Source organism: Heterocephalus glaber, unplaced genomic scaffold (assembly GCF_053883595.1).
Source record: "Heterocephalus glaber isolate CG9 unplaced genomic scaffold, H.glaber_assembly_v1.0 deba00000942, whole genome shotgun sequence".
Classification (NCBI taxonomy): Eukaryota; Metazoa; Chordata; class Mammalia; order Rodentia; family Bathyergidae; genus Heterocephalus; species Heterocephalus glaber.
This window is the reverse complement of record NW_028258174.1, coordinates 798,739-816,388: the sequence shown is the minus strand read 5'-3', so window position 1 is coordinate 816,388 and position 17,650 is coordinate 798,739. Positions and strand designations below refer to the sequence as shown.

The window sequence follows — 17,650 nt, the reverse complement described above, 5'->3', positions numbered from 1 at the left end:
TGTATTCTTTCTGTCCTGAGCCTACACAATTTTGACATTTCATTTTAGTATGTTATACTCTGTGAATCGTATGCCAGACTTTCTCAGTCATACTTTTTTATGTTTTATTGTGCTTTTAATTTTCAGGATGTTACAGAATTTTATATGATAGCTTTGTGATCCATGTAGATTGTTTATAATACGTACTGAAGCAATGATATAAGTATACATACATAGGTATATTGATGTGTGCATAGATTATATTGATACCATTTATAGATACCAACATGCACTTGAAACCTCTCAAATCATTAAGTAGGCAGGTTACTTCTTTGCGTATTGACTGTGGTATTTTAAAGTGTTAGTTCTCAGTAAAGTGTAATATAAACATTGAATTGTGTTATCTGGCTTGCTGCCTTGGGAACAAAATATGTTCTGTCTTGAGCAGGGTGTGTTTCTCAATGGTCTGCTTAAAGGCTGTCAATTTAGAAGAGGGTCACTGCTGTTTCAAGTAGCTACTATTTGCTAGAGAGAGGTTTCTGTGAAATGATGAGTCTGATTATAATTAAGTTCGACAGGATTGGATACACAGGTTTGTTTGTGGTACTGGAGATTAAACTTAGGGCTTTCACATTGAGCTATGTTCTTACCCTTTTTAAAATTTTGAGACAGGCTTTAAGTTCCCCAGGCTGGACTTGAACTTGGAATCCTCTTGCTTCAGCCTCTCAGAGTGCTGGGATTATAGGCATGTGCCACCACACCAGCTTGGATACACATTTTAAAAACATTTGAGTAGACCATGTGTCTACCTTGGCTGTAATGTTTTATGAAAGTCACCTACATGCATACATATGTTGTGACACAATTATGTGCTTAACACAAATTAATTCAGTTGTACTAGTTGTGAAATTGTATGAATTAAAGTTTCAGGTAAGTGTTGAGTTCACTGATGAGTGATTTTTATATTAGATATGTGTCTGAGCTGATGTACATGAAACTGAGTAATCAAACTAATATATATTACTTACTGAATTTCATTTATCTTTTATATCATATTAAGTTTGCTTTTATAACATCATTGTAAATAGAAATTACACCTCAAATATGAGAGTTGATGTATCTTAAGAAGTACCATTTTTTTTAAAAGCTAAAGACTTAGAAATCTAAGACCTAGTTATTTTTCTTAACATTTTGTCTAGATTTTTCAAAGCACAGATAAGAGAAACCATAGATTATTTCACATATTAAAAAAGGAAAGAATTTATTCTGCTAGTTTATAATGTCTTTTAATAGATCATTCTGTCCTCTATCCTCTTGGTTTTTCTTTTCCTTTCTTATTTCTCTACCTTCTGTTCTCTTTTCTTCCTCATGCAAGTCTCTCTTTTTTTCTCTGCCTCACTAGTCTGAAAAGTGTTTTTACTATGTAGCAAACCATTTCCTATTTTAATTAAAGTCTTGAGGTTCACTTTTAAAGCAGAGCTATGCTAAAGGAAAAATACCTCTATTAGCTTACATTTAAAATTCTTTTCATCATGATGAGGGTAATTATCTGTTAGGTCTAAGAAGTAAGCCGTCACTAATTTTGGACTCTGTGTACATGTTTAAAGTAACTTAGAATCAGCTTGGCACAGTTCTGACGTCTGCTTATGTAATGCAGCTTCCATACTCTTCACTAGGTGTTCATTTTAGCTACAGATGCTTCATATAAAACAAGGCAGAGTAGCTTTCAAAAGGATCTACACATCAAAGTGTAATTTGCACTCTTGTTTTACACTGCTTGAGGAATGCTTATGAAAGGGAACTAACAAATTTGCTTTTTCTTCTAATATTATCATTTTAGAATGTTTAATACTATTGACTTCCATGCTTTTCTATGCCATATCACATATAATTGAGTAGTTTTGTTACTTTGAACCATTTTAACAGTGGTTGCCTTAAATACTATTGTAATTTGTGTTTTGTCTAATAAGGTTTCCTTGAATTGCAGTTAATTCTGGGGAATGATGCTGCACCTTTTGGAGCCTTAAAATTTGTTAAGTAAAGGATCATATTTTAAGATGTAATACCACACTCTTCCACTCATTTCTGCAGTTTGATAAATATTAATGAGGCTGAATTTATCATCTCTTAATATCTAGTTTCTGAGAGGGCTTTAAAAATAAGTGCTGTGATTATAGCTTTTAGCCAGAGTGCATTTTTTGGTAATGAATCTTTGATGTTGAATTTGTCTTTTTGAGGCTAAGGATACAGTTCAGTGGTAGAGTGATTACACAAGGCCCTGGTTTGATCCTTAGCATTGGGGTGGAGGGGAGATGCTTCTTAATTGTACTCCCTGCCACAGTCTCTATTCTGTTTTTCAGATGGATAAATTGTCACTTAAATTATATAAGACTTACAATAATCTTTGACATCATACCAAATAACACTTCATACTTCATGTTTAGTACAATAAATATGTCATTGTACTAAATAACAAAATGTTTCTACTATTTTAAAACTTGCTTTATGGAAAGAAGCCTGTAATTTGACATACTCAACTGGTGGTTTGGAATTATTATCTTGAATTAAAATGCCATTGAGACTTATCAGTTTGGTTTAGATTGTGTTCATAGTCCCTTCATGTATTTCAAAAATTTGATTGGGGGGGAGATAGCTATTTATATCGTAAATAATTGTTAAGTTCCTAGAGTAGGGCATGTAAGTAATAATGACATTGCACTATTATATCTGCTCTGCTAAACCTGTGTTTATAGCATTATTCTTTTTAATGCCAGACTCTCCTTCCAGAATCTGTCAGAAGAAGAGTTCCCTCTTACTGTAGATTCCCCTCCCATTCAGGTCTCTGCAGTGTGAATTGGAATCCAGAGGTTCCTAAGCTTTTAAGAAAGAAGGCAGGCAGGCATTCCTTGCCAACCCTCACTAGTTGAAATGGTTTCAGGAAAGCTCAAAAACAATAGGCATAGTGAGCCCACAATCTGGGCAACATATTATCAATAAGGGCTTTTTTTTTTTTTTTTTTGTACTAGGGATCGAACTCAGGACCATGTGCTTGCGAGGCAGGCGCCAGAACCACTGAGTTAAATCCCCAGCAATAAGGGCATTTTTAATGATCCAGAAACTGTTTGCTACTTCTCTTTCACATTAACCTTTATAATGAAATTGTTAATATTGTTGCAAATTCCCCCTTTAAATATCATTTTGTAATTTAAAAACTTTTAAGCTTTAATTACCAGAATATGAATATTAAATGGTTTCAGTAAAGAAGGCGAAGTTACTTAAGTTCCCATCAGTAACTTAATGAGGCTATACAGCTTTTTTTAGAAAGAACACATTTTTTTTTAATTAATGCAGAAGGGAATATTTCTCTAATCTTCATTGTTTGGGGGCTATTGACCTAATATTAAATTTTTGAAAATTTTGTTTATTGAAATATAATGATATTTTAAAGGAACTCACATAAATAAAAAAAATTGATGAATAGCTAGCTATTAATCACTTAGGAAACTAGACCCATCACCCCAGAAGGACTTCCCCTATCATTTATGTGAGGAACTTTTAAAGAAAAAAATAAAGCTTTATTGAAGTATAATTACAATATCATAAAGGTCACTGTTTTAAAAAATCCTGTTCAGTGAGTTTCAGAATATTCTCAGAATTGTGCAACCATCACCACTGCAAAATTGAAGAACATTTTCAGCAATCCAAAAAGAAATCCTATGTCCATTAGCAGTCCATCATTTGCCTCCTCCCTCCAGCCCCTCACAACTAATTTATGTGTCCATGTTTTTGCATATTCTGAGCATTTTATGTGATTAGAATCTATAATATGTGGTTCTTTATGTCTAGTTTCTTTGACTTGGACAATGCTTTCAAGGTCCACTCATGTTGTAGAATGTATCAATACATTCTTTTTTTAATGATCCTTTAGCATCTCATTGCATGGTAACTTCACATTGTGTTTATCCTTTCACCAACTGGTAGACATTTGGATTGTTTCCACCTTTTGGCTGTTATGAATATTGCACAGTGAACTTTAATGTACAAGTTTTTTGGTGGACATAAATCTTCAGCTTTTTGAATAAATATTTGGAAGTAAAATTACTGTTTTATGTAGTAATTCTTTGTTAAACCTTTTGAAGTATTGTCCATCTATTTTCCCAAAGCATCTGCATCATTTTACATTCTTGCCAGCAGGGTTCCAACATCCCTGTTGACACTTATTTTCTAGCAATGTAATTATGGCTCTCTGAGTGAGTAACCCATACTGTTTTGATTTGCATTTCTTTGACAAGTAATGATATTAAGGGTATTTTCTTGTCTTTTGATGCTAATTTGTATATCTTCTTATGGGAAATATCTTTAAATCTTTTGTTTATTTTAAATTGGGTTGGGTTTTAAGAATTCTTTATTCTGTATATTATTCTTATCAGATATATAGTTTACATACATTTTCTTGGTTTTCATTTTCTTGATGGTCTTTGAAGAACAAAATTTTTAATTTTGACAAAGTCACTTGATCTTTTATTGTTGCTATTGCTTGTGCTTTGAGGTTGTCATAGCTAAGAAAATAATTTTTTTCTAAGGCCACAAACATTTCATCTTGTTTTCTTCTAAGAGTTTTATAATTTTACAATACTTTTTCATATAGTTTTCATATTAAAGTGCTAGTCTAAAATTTTTTTTTATCTGCAGGTTATGTCAGCAGCCAAATTTGTAAAAATATTTATGACTTTCCTTTGTTTGGTACTTCTAAAGATTTCACAAATCTTTTTTTATGTGATCTCTACTACCAAAACCATCCTCTCCTCCCATGTGATACTGGGGATTCAATCCAGGGAACACTGAACTATATCCCCAGGCCTTTTAAAAAGTAAATAAATTTGTTTGTTTGTTTGTTTGTTTGTTTAGCAGTACTAGAGATTGAACCCAGGGTTTTCTCTGTAAATATCCAAGCTGGCCTAGAACTTGAGATCCTTCTGACTCATCCTCCTGAGTAGTTGGGATTACAGGTGTGCACCACTACACCCAGTTGTAATCTACTCTTGATGATGCTTCGGTGGTATTAATTTTTAAAGTTATTTGATAATAGACCTTTTCATGTCACAAACTTTAGTACTCACTGTGAATACTTGGCGTGTTTAGACGAGTGAGTGTAGGTGATGTTCTTTACAGAGTTTCAGGCATTCCTAGCCTGGCTTTCGATTTTCTTCTCTTGTGGGGAAGATACTTACTTTACTGGGTATCATAACAGCATTTCATTTCTGAAGTATGGACAGCTGCTGTTGTTATTAGACATTTTCTCTAATTTCTTTGTACAAATGAAAAGTGCTTCTTAGTTTGTGTATGTGTACCATAAAGATATAAAACATCCATATGCAAAAGTACCCTGTGACTCTTTAGAAAAAAATAAGTTTATTATTTACATTATTCTTGTATTAGTGTGGTTTTCAGTGAAATTAACAAGTATTATTTGGGGGAGGAATGTGGGCGTTCAAAGCCAGGGTCTTATGCTTGCTAAGCAGGTGATTTACCACTTAGCTATACCCCCCAGCCCTCAACTATGATTGTTTTATCTGATGTTGAAATCTTTGAAGAACTAACATCATCATTGCTGAAATAATCCTACCACCTTTATAGAAATCTACCTCTAGCCATACTGATAATTTCATATTTTAGTATATGTGCTGCCGAAGCGAGTATACTGATAATTTCATATTAAAAATTTAAAAGGAACATAACTTGTTTTATAAATAAGGTAATAAACAGCACCAAATTAATCCTAGTCTTACAAGTTAAATAGTACTTCCTTATAATATATATTATGTAGTGAGAGGATATGAGGAGGACACACTGTTGCCAGTATTTGCCTTAACTGTTTAGTGACAAAATATATTTGGCATTGTCTAGACAGAATTATAATAACTATAATAATTTAAATAGACAAAACATAAACTTTAAACCAGATGTATGATCATAACTCAGATGAGTGCTTGTCATTTAATTATAGCCTGAATTAAGACACTGCTGCTTTGGAGATTAAGTATCCCTGACTATAATAATACAGCTTTTCAAATGTTAATTATTTTTTACTATTGTTAAGAATATTAAAAATTGGCTTCAAACTGTCCTAGCATAACTACAGAAAGTGATTATTTTCAAGTCTCTTATTTTTGTCCATAAAGGATAAAATTCATCATAAGTGGCACAGATTTCCTCTTGCTCCAGCTCCCTCACTTCTCACCACAAAAAGACTGATTACTGTAAAGTTCTAAAAGCATTCTGTTTATTTAATGAGGTATTATACTTATGGATATTCTTAAGCAAATTTAAATATGTGCCTTCTGAAAGTCATGTGATGTAAAATTTGACATGCGTGAGTATTTCTTTTTTTTTTCTTTTTTTTTGTTTTCTTTTTTGGTACCGGGGATTGAACTCGGGTCCTTGCGCTTGCGAGGCAGGCGGCGGAACCACTGAGCTAAATCCCCAGCCCTACGTGAGTATTTCTTAACCCAAATAAGCATGTGGCAATTTAAAGCATACATTGTATGTCATTGTTGATAAAGTCTGGTAGCATATCCTGGGTAAACCCTTCTTTTATTTGTCTTTGTGTCATATAATATTTATACTAATTAACAAGATGTAGGAAAATAACTGAAATTCAATACTATTTCCTTTTATTTTCTCTGTATTTGGTCTATAACAAGTAAGTTCTGTAACCTTCCTTTGGTTTCCACATTTAACTATTTTAAAAGAGGAATGAAAAGACCTAGTGGTTGCTAAGTACCTGTTGCATTAGATATTGATTATCTCATGTCATTTAATTATCACAGAAGTCTTTCAGAGCTATAAGTTTTCTCCATTGGGATTCAGAAACAGACTTCCAGAGTTGAGAGTAATTTGCCTTAGGGACACAGTAGTGTTAGGAGTTGGGATTCCAACCAAACTTTTGCTCATTCCACTGCATTTGATGGTCCAGTCTTCCTGTACTGTGTAGCCTTTAAGCTATTGTTTTCCTGTACTAATTTCTGACAAGTACAGTTACATACCAGCTGCCTTCTGAATACTAAAATGACCAAATCTCTTTCTCCATTAAGAAAAAAAATCTGTTTGGAAGCTTGAAGGCCATTTATAGTCCCTCCTTTATTTTTATCCTCTTAAAAGTCCTTCCTGTTATAAAATCTTACATTCTGTCACAATTGGCATATTTTATTTCATACTTGCTAATATCTTCTACTCTTAAAAAATGCAATTATGTAATCAGTTATGGGGTTTTTTTTGTTGTTGCTGCTGGTTTGTTTTTTTTTGTACCGGGGATTGAACTCGGGTCCTTGTGCCTCAGGTGACAAAACCACTGAGCTAAATCCCCGGCCCTTTTTTTTTTTTTTTTTGCTCTTGTTGCCAAGAAATCTGGAGATTTTCTTGTTTTTGTTTTCTTTGCAGATGTGGTAGGGAACACAGGGTCTTAAGAATGCTAGGTAAGTTCTGTACCACTGAACTTCATCCCCAGCCACCAGTGTTGAAATTTGTATTCTGGTTTTATAATATTCTCTACTTTGTTTGTATTTCTCTTGTCACTTAACACTGTATTGCAGTGTACAATACCTATACTGTGTTGGTATGCTGTTCATCTTTATATCCACACACTAGTAAGTATATAATAAATATTTAATGAATGATGAGATCCTGGACCTGGGGACTACTTTACTATTAGAATAATTCTGTTAGTAAGTAATTTGTTGTCATCATAACTATGCTTTTGTTATAAGCAGTCTGAAAGCTACTTTTTTTTTTTTTTTTTTAATACCAGAGACCAAACTCAGGACCTTGCACTTGAGAGGCAGTCATGGCACCACTGAGCTAAATCACCAGCCCTGAAAGCTACTTTTATTTTTTATTTTTATTTATTTATTTTTTTGGTACCAGGGATCGAGCTCGGGACCTTGAGCTTGGGAGGCAGGCGGCGGAACCACTGAGCTGAATCCCCAGCCCTGAAAGCTACTTTTAAACAAAAGAAACATAATATTCTTCATTGCAGTTTTGTTTATATCATTATAGTGCCTATTACTACTGTTAATGGAATTTCAGAAACTGTGTGATTCACTAAAGTTATGTATTATGCCTTTTTTTAAAAACTGAGGACCAGTAAGAAAATTTTTATTGATATTCATCATAACCATTTTGAAGCTCTTACTATTTATTATGGAAATATATTTTTAAAATTTTGGTTCATTATTTAAAATTGGCAAATGAAAATATAAGATGTGATAGCTCTAATCATTGTTGATGGTATTTTTAATTTTGGAAGGCATCATTTGTGCATAAATGGGCAATTCAATTATTTGTATTTTATTAGCATTCAAAATTATAATTATTATTTCTAATATATTTCTGATGTCTTTAGTTGAAATTATGCTACAATAATATAATTTTTTTCATTTAATACATTTATAATTAATCAGTAAACATTACTAATTCCAGTTCCAGTTTAGTATGGCTGATTGTTTTCAAATTCTTGCAAATCTTAAATCCTCTGATGCACAGACCCTTCTAAATTAAATAAATTTTAAAGAATTTAAAAACAATGTACATAAAAGTAGCTGATTATATAAATTTGTTGCTATGCTTGGAAAAATTACAACCATCAGTATATTTGTTTTGTGCACTCAGTGGAGACTAGAATGTCCATCTAAAACTAACTGGAGTATGTTCTTTAATGATATTATAGATTCAGTTTAGTAATTCAGGTTATTGGGGGATCCTGAGCCTGGGACCACTACTAAGATAATTCTGTCCAAGCTTTATTTTGTTTTGTTTTATTTTTTGTACCGGAGATCGAACTCGGGACCTTGCGCTTCCAAAGCAGGTAGCAGAACCACTGAGCTAAATCCCCAGCCTGTCCAAGATTTATTTATCTCATCATTAGGTGCTGCCTCCTCTGTCAGTAGTAGAGACCCCCGCATTCCTCCTCACCTTTTAATTAAAGCCATTTCTAAGCTTTATGTCGTGGATGTCTATTAAATTTTATCATTTCTGGTTTTTTCTTTTTCTCTGTCATAACTTCTTTTTGTTTTTTGGGGTTTTTTTTTTTTTTTTTTTTGGTGCTGGGGATCGAACTTGGGTCCTTGCGCTTGCGAGGCAGGTGGGGGAACCACTGAGCTAAATCCCCGGCCCTCTGTTGTAACTTCTTGTAGTTTTGTTTCAGTGAATAGAAGCTCCTTTTACTCTAATGGGAATCTTCTTCCTCCTTTTGGTGTCATTTTTAATAAACTAGCATTTCTGATTCATATTATATTGATAAAATATATATGACCAAAATAGCAAAATAAGCACTGATGTATTAACAGAGTTGATTATGTGATGAGTTACTGTATGCTATTATAATAATCCTTTTGTTTTTGCAACTCAATACAAAATCTGTATTAACATTATTAACATTCAGTTAAGCTCTGTTGATTGTGACATGTTAATAAGAACAGTACTGCATATTCAGCATTAACTATGTTCTAGGCATTGTTCTAACAATTGGCTGACCTAAATTAATATGTATAATCTATACTACCAAAATTGAGTCTACGGCTTGGATTGTTTCATTTAAAAAAATTTTTATTAGTATATGTTTAGTACATAATGATTGTATCTTGGGCAGTTGGTATGTGTGTACATAACACCTCTTAATTCTTTTTGTCATCCCCTTTATTTCTTGGTTCTTTGCCCTTTTTCAGAAGCTCTATCTCCCTGATTCCTATTATCTTTTATTTTACTCTTTAATTTATTTATAATTTGGATTTCTCATAAAAGAGAAATCATACAATATTTAAGCTTATGTGTCTGATTTATTTCACTTTACATTATGGTCTCAAAGTGCATCCATTTTTCTACATTGGATCAAGTTTATCCTTTATGGCAGAGTAGTACTCCATTGTGTATAAATACCACATTTTCTTTATGCATTCTTTTTTGGGCATATAGGCTACTTCCAAGATTAAGCTATTGTAAATTGTGTTGCTATAAACATGAGTATGCATGTATCACTGTAAGATGTTGTCTTTAACTCTTTTGGGAAGAAACTTTGAAGGAGAATAGCTGGATTGAATGGAATTTCTATTTTTAGGGTTTTTTTGTTTTTTGGTTTTTTTGGTACAAGAGATTGAACTCGGGTCCTTGCGCTTGCGCAGCAGGTGGCAAAACCACTGAGCTAAATCCCCGGCCCTATTTTTAGTTTTTGGAGGACTCTCCATACTGATTTCCAAAGCGGCTTGTACTGGTTTACATTCCCATTAGCAATATAGGTTTCTTTTTTCCCTCGCAGCTTTGGTTATCATTTCATTTTGTGATGATAGCTATTCTTTCTGGAATAAGAAGGAATCTCAGTGTTGCTTTAATTTGCATTTTTCTAACGACCAGAGGTGCTGAGCATTTTTACAGTGTGGCATTTATTGGTCATTTGTACATACTTATTCTGAGAAATATCTGTTCACCATACTTGGCTTTTTAAATTTTTGATGAAGTCACGTTTATCAGTATTTTCTTTTATGGGTCAGGACTTTGGTGTTTAGTTATAGAATAGTTTTGAATGAAGTCCTAAAGTGACCTTGCCTTTTTATCTTTTCCATATAAAATAAACATTAAAGCATAAGATTCTGGATTTCATGATTTTGGACTTTTTTTTTTTTTTGGACTTTTTGTTATCCAGGCAAGAGAATTTAGAGAAAATAGATCTAACCCCCCTACCCAAAATAAAATATTAAGTCTACCAAACTTGGATAATATTGTTAAAACATGCACAACAGTGTTCTAAAATGGTAGTGATCTAAAGCTATACTATATGTTTTAAGTTACCAATTACTGTGTGCCAGGATAGTGATGTGCATTTTTTAATTTCAAAAATTCTACAATGTAGATATTATCCCCATTCATACATATCCATGTTTGTTTATATGTATATAACTATTTTTCATGTGAGGAAACTAAAGCTCTTAGAAGTTAGGTCCTTGTGTCCATTGTTCCCTAATAAATGACATCTAGGACTCAAAGCCAGTTTTTTCTGTCTTCAAAGCCTGTACTGTTTAACCAATGCCTTGCTTTTTTGGTTGTTGTTGCAATGCATATCTTATGTTTCACGTAAGACCCAAACTTGATCTTAGTTCATGATATGCCTGACCCTCATATCATATATATATTTTTAAATTTTCATCTTATTAGAGTAAGTTAGCATGTCTTATCAACATTAAGCTAAAGCTATATTTGGAATAGGCTTTTTCTTTGTGTTTTATCCTGTGATAAATGCAAATAGCACTTTACTTTGTGGAGAGTTTTCTTAGTTACTATTCTGCTGAATTTAGTAGTGTGTTCATAATATCCGAGCTTTCTCCCTACTTAGCAAATACTTCATTTTAAAAGACTGTTGAGGAGGATTTAACTCAGTGGTACCATCGCCTCCCTCCCAAGTGCAAGGCCCCAAGTTCAATTCCCAGTACAAAAAAAGACTGTTAAAGGTTATAGTTTTGGGTCAGGTTTGGGAAACAGTGTAAGAAGGAGAGGTACAGAGAAATAACAGTCCATTTTTCCAGTAATGGAATTTAGAGGACAATTTTTATTTTTAAATATGTAAGACTATTTGGCTTTTCCTGTTTTAGCATATTTCTGTGTAATTTTATTATAGCCAATCCCCTCACAGTTCTGTAACTTTATTAGAGCATGGATGAAATCTTCAAGTTTTTAGACACTTCTTTGGCTTTAGTCTTTTCAAGTCAGACTTTAAGAAGTACATTTTGAGTTTTTCTCCATGTATTTCTATGCCTCCTTTCCCACTTTCCCAGTCCCAGCTGTCATCACATAGGCTTACTGTGTTCAGGCAGCCTCCTCATACCAGTCATCCCGATTTCACCTCTTCACCGAGTCATCGCATACAGCACTGCTTTCCATCAGCCCTCAGAAAAAGCTTCTTTCATCACGTCACTTCCTTTGCTAAAAGTCTCAAAAGCCTCTTCATGGCCTGGAAGATAGAAAGCCCTAAGTCGGTGGTGGCTATTTTAAGTTGTTACTACAGTCCCCTATTCATTTCTTTTTATTGTAACCCCCCCTAACCCTTATTGTCTTTCATAATTAATCATGAAAATATGCTTGGACACATTTTTCTATGGGTTTCTTTAACTGAAGGGTATCAATAATACTTTCCCCACCAAATCCCTAAAGAGTTCGGTTAATGAAATGAGCTAAATTATATTCAGTGCATATTATCAAGATTTCAATTATTTTCTATAGTTTATTTTCATATTTGCACCAGATATTTATATTATTTGAATACCGTGCTTAATATTTATTGTATATCCATTGAATGCATGGTGTACATCTAGGAAAAATTGTGCACATGCTCACCGGTTTGTTTTTTCTTATATTTCATTTTATGTTAACACTTAGAAGTTGATTTAAAAAAAAAAAAGCTGTGACAGTTTTGTCAGATACTGAGGTATATCTGATTAGAAAATAGAACAACACAAGTATTTTCCCTCCACTTGCACATACTTTTTCTTTAATTGCTAAGTGTTTGAAATCTTATTTGTATATATTAAGCATTACTTTGTTTTTGTAAGTTTTTACTCCAGGAAGCTTAAAATTAAAACTTAACATCTTAAAATGAAACAATGGGTAAGAGGGAAGGTGGGAGATGTTTTTATTTTTTAATATTTACTTATTTATTTTGAACCTGGCCCACTCCACATAGTGCTTAAGAGAAATGGAATGTTATAAATTAACAGTTAAAGGAAAGTAAATGGAAGATCAGAGTTCATAAACAGTAGTACTCTTCATAGACCATGGCGCATTCCATAACCTTTGTATTCTGGGTCATGATGAGGCACTTAAGGAAAATGAAACCATTTTAAACATGGATAAAACAGTGGAATTATTAACAGCAAATTATATAATGATTGCCTTTACAGTGGAACTTTAAAAATTTTTCTTGTCTAGTGCAGTATTCAGCCAGATTTATTTTTGTGCAGAATTTGGTTATATTCAGATTCTTTTAGAGGTATTGACAGAAACTACTTTTGTCTGTATCTTTCTATGTATATATTAATGCCTGACTGTTTTGAGGAGGCCTGACTAGTTGTTTTTAGAATGTTCTGCATTCTAGATTTGCTTGTTTCTTTTTCTTTTTTTTTTTAAGAGTAGGAAAAATTTATTGAGAGAAAGAAAGCTTCTAAGAGACACAGAAGGGGGTCCTTAATTGTTTCTTGAAGATTAGAGTTATATGAATTTATCATGTTAAACATTTTTCTCTGAGATACTGTATCTTTTATGTTATGTACTTCTGATTACACCATATCAGAAGATCCCCTGATGTCAACATAAAATTTATGATCTATTTGCCTGTAAAAAGCAGCAACAAAGATTTAATTGATTGGATTATTTTTTCATGTTTCAATAGACAACGACTGAACGGCCCTTCATTCAGAAGCTATTTCGTCCTGTGGCTGCAGATGGACAGCTGCATACACTAGGAGATCTCCTCAGAGAAGTTTGTCCTTCTGCAATTGCTCCTGAAGGTAATGCATTCAGCAACATCAAACCATTTCTTTCATTCTCTTTCCTACACCCTATATTACTGAAATAAGCATTTTTTTATTTGTATAGATCAGTTATTTTAGAAAAATATTTTCATTATTTTGTAGGGGAAAATCTTTTGTAGCAGAAGCAGTAGTAACAAATTAAGATCTTGATTTTCTTTGGCAAAATAAAATACATGTTTTTAAATTTCCATCTTAACACATCTCTGCTCTGGGTCTTTAATTTATAGATACAGATTTTAGAATATTGTATAAACAATGAGATATCTTGGAGATTTGCTTAAACATCAAATTTCTTTATATTTTAAAATCATGTATGTAGCCTGAAGGTAATTTTAAACAGTATTTTTAGTGTGCCTGTATTTTGACTGTGAGCTGTCACATGCAGTAAGGTGTGGAATTTTCCACTAGTGCCATCATATTGGTACTCAGAATATTTTGGACCATTTTTGATTTTTGTATTTTTACATTGCATTGCTTAAATATATTTAATGTATAATGCTTTATTGCTTTTTCACCTAATCATTACCCAGTTACTAAATGTAATCCCAGCCTTGTTGATTACTGTGCTGATTATTGGTTGATTTTTAAGAAATTTTCAGTTGCACATTATTCATTAATATGACTTGTACTCATTACATAGACTTGTATTTACAGAGACTTGCACTCATTACATACTAAAAAATTTTTGAACTTGCTACTTTAAATCCTAGGTGGAAAGAGCTGTAAGGTATTAGTAAATATGAAAGTAATACTTAAATAATGTTGCTTTTTTACGTACCTTGCCTTTAGGATCAAAGATGTATCTGAGTAATGTCGTTTTTCTTAGGAATATATTCTAAGTTAGAAGATTGCAATATTACTTAAATGATGGTTAACTGTACCACACAGTTCAAGAATCTGATGAAGTAGCCTGGTACAGTGGCATGTCCCTGTAATCTCAGCTACTGTAGAGGCTGAGACAGGAAGATCCCAGGTTTGAGGCCAGCCTGGGCAACTTAGTGAAACTGTCTCAAAATAAGGACTGGGGATGTAGCTCAATGATAGAGCGCCCCTCGATTCAATCCCCAATACTGAGAAAGAAAAGAATCTAAAGAAGTAAATTCTAGTATTCTAATTCCTAAGAAGTAGAATTAGAAACAATAGAATTAGGGATTGGTACTCTAGCCCAAATGACTAAACAAAAAATATGAAGTTTGGGATGTGTGTCATTCTGTCTGTAGGCATGATAATTTTCCTTAGTCAAGTATGCTCGCATATACTGGCATTCCTGAGTATATTTGGCAGTTCTAAAATGGATAAGGACTCAGAGGGAAGGAGAAAAGAAGAGCATCTAAAATACCATGAGAACCCATATATAAGGGATTAAGCAGGCCATTGAACCACTACCCAAAATTATGAAATATAATAGAATTTGTTTTAAAGATTTTAAACATTTTTCTAAAGACCCCGCCCCTTGCCTTTAAAAAAGATTTTTAAATTTTGAAACAAGATCTTATAAACTGCTCGAGCTGGGCTTGAACTTGGAATCCTCCTGCCTCTGCCTTCATGAGTGCTGGGATTACAGGTGTGTGCCACCACACAGCTCTAAAGTCTTAATGTAGCATTTATCTTAACTAAACTTTAAACTGTGTAATCCAGGTTTCTGATGATCTTTTATACACAGCCTTGTATCTGTAGTGCTGGAGCAAATGATTGCTAAACATTCCAGTTATGGAATGCTTTCTTTGTATCATTGCTATCCCAAATCATATATATGATAAATCGTGGCATAATTAACATTACACTGGTTATCATACTATCTTAGATTCCTAATCTATCTTTACTGCTAATTTTCATTTTCAGTGTTCCATTTAAATAATTTTTATAATTCAATGATTTGTAGTAAATTTATAGAGTTGTGCAGCTATCACCATAATCTAGTTTTAGAACATTTCTGTCACCTTAAAATGTTCATTGTACTTATTTACAGCTAATCTCTGCTTTGACACCAGCCACAAGCATAGTTTCTGTTTCTATAAGTTGCCTTTTTTGGATATTTCATATAAATGGAATCATACACCATGCACCATGTAGCCTTTTTCCGCTAACATAATGTTTTTTAGGTTCATCCATATTGCAGGGAGCAGCAGTTTGTTCCTTTTTATTGGTGAAAATATTCCATTGGGTGGATATATGACATTTTATTCATTTAATTATTGATGAGCATTTGAATTGTTTTCTGGCTTTTCACTTTTAATGGATAGTGCTGCTATGGACCTTCATATATGGGTCTTCATGTGAACATATGATTTCACTTTTCTTGTGTAGATTCCTGGGAGTAGAATGACTGGGACATATGATAAGTTTATGTTTAATTTTTAAAGAAATTGCTAAACTTTCCAGTGGTTGGATCATTTTACAGCCCCACCAGCAATGCATGAAGGTTCTAGTTTCTTCACATCTTCACCAACACATATTGCTTATGTCTTTCATTATAGCCATCCTAATGGTTGTGTAGTAGTGTCTCGTGGCAGTTATAATTTGTGTTTCCATAATGACTAATTGTCATCAATGCATTTTCACACACTTAATTATAATTTGTGGATATCATTGAAATATCTGTTCAAATCCCTTTCTCGTTTTTTAATGAATTATTTGTGTTATTACTGAATTTTGTAGTTATTTACACACATTGGATTAAAAAGTCTTTATCAGCTCCATGATTTATAGATGTTTCTTCCAAGTATATGACTTTTCATTTTCCTTTAAAGAGTAAAAGTATTTAATTTTGGTGAATTCTTATTTATCAAGTTTTTAATGGATTGTAATTATTTTTATTATAATAGATACTTCCAAAATAAAAATATATATGAAGGAATTAATTTAAAAATCTCATGCCCTTTTATTCACCAGACTCTAAACCAATTCTCCTCTATAGAGATAATCAGCGTTGCAGTTTTCCTGTATATTTTTATTTTTGAACTCAGGTTACCGAAATGTTGGGAAACTTCATTGATTCAGTAACACTCTTATGGTTCTAGTTCGTTTTCTCCATATTGCCAGAGAATTTGTTTTTTGTCTGTCTAATGTTTGTTTTGCTATATTCTGAGGATTTTGGAATATAAGCTTGTTCTAGATTTCAAGTGTCATTAAGACATTAATAATGGCTTATTTCTGATTCATGTGAGACCTGCCATTCTCATACCTGCCCACAACAGTATGAGCTTTCAGTTACTCATTTCTCTGTCCTATATTTCTCTTTGTTTTTAAATTTTAAAAAACATTGGAGAAAATGCTTTTATCAGTTAAGAGTAATTGAAGTTTAAGCTGAAGTTTAACCAAATACTATTTTATTGTGTTTTTCCTAGTTTTGAAAAAAATAATTACTGTCAAAGTAGGTCAAACAAACAAAATTTGTTTAAGATCCTTGGTTATTGAGTGAGAATATCACAATGAAATCCAGAGCTTTGGAAGAAAAATGCTCTGTAATGCTCTGTGCCTTTGCTGGCAGTGCAGTTGTCTGCACACATAGTGACCTGTATTTGCTAATGCAGATGTCATGGCTTCCCTCTTTATACACTTGTTTTATTTGTAAAAGATAAATTTTTCAGTTCTTTTTAATCCAGGAAAGAGGATTTGAATTTTGTCACCTTTCTTACCTACAAATTCATTATTTCATAGTTGCTAGTTTCCAGTTGTTAGGTGTGGTGGAGGAGAGAAAACTTTACTGAAATGGGAAGAAATTAGTTAGGTGTTAATTTTGTATTTGACATCTTTAAAATATGCTCTAACTTAGAATCCTTCTGTTTAGTTCAGTCCCTTAAGTTTCCAAATGATTTATTAAAGTTCTCTTAGCTACTTATTTGGATATCTATGTTTAGAACGCAAGTCTTTACCTTCTGGCTCTTTTGGTTTTTCCACTTTGGTTGCATTTTTTTTTTCTTTTTAGCTTTTTAATTTAGTTTAAAATAACATTTGAAATGCTTACTCTTTTTTTTGGTACTGGGGATCGAACTCAGGACCTTGCACTTGTTAGGCAGGTACGATGTCACTAAGCCAAATCCCTGGCCCTGAAATGCTTACTTTTTTCTAATTCTTCATTCTATGATTTTCGTTTAGTA

General features: G+C 32.8%; 1 protein-coding gene across 5 annotated transcripts in view; it reads left to right on the top strand.

Annotated features, from left to right (window-relative positions):
* Positions 1-17,650, top strand: part of Atg5 (autophagy related 5) — a 215,909-nt gene that overhangs the window by 106,694 nt on the left and 91,565 nt on the right. For all 5 annotated transcript variants that reach the window (XM_087208692.1, XM_013076112.3, XM_004855441.4 and 2 more), the window contains exon 7: positions 13,409-13,526. In XM_087208692.1, the coding sequence (XP_087064818.1) occupies positions 13,409-13,526 (118 nt within the window). The remainder of the gene's footprint in view (positions 1-13,408; positions 13,527-17,650) is intronic.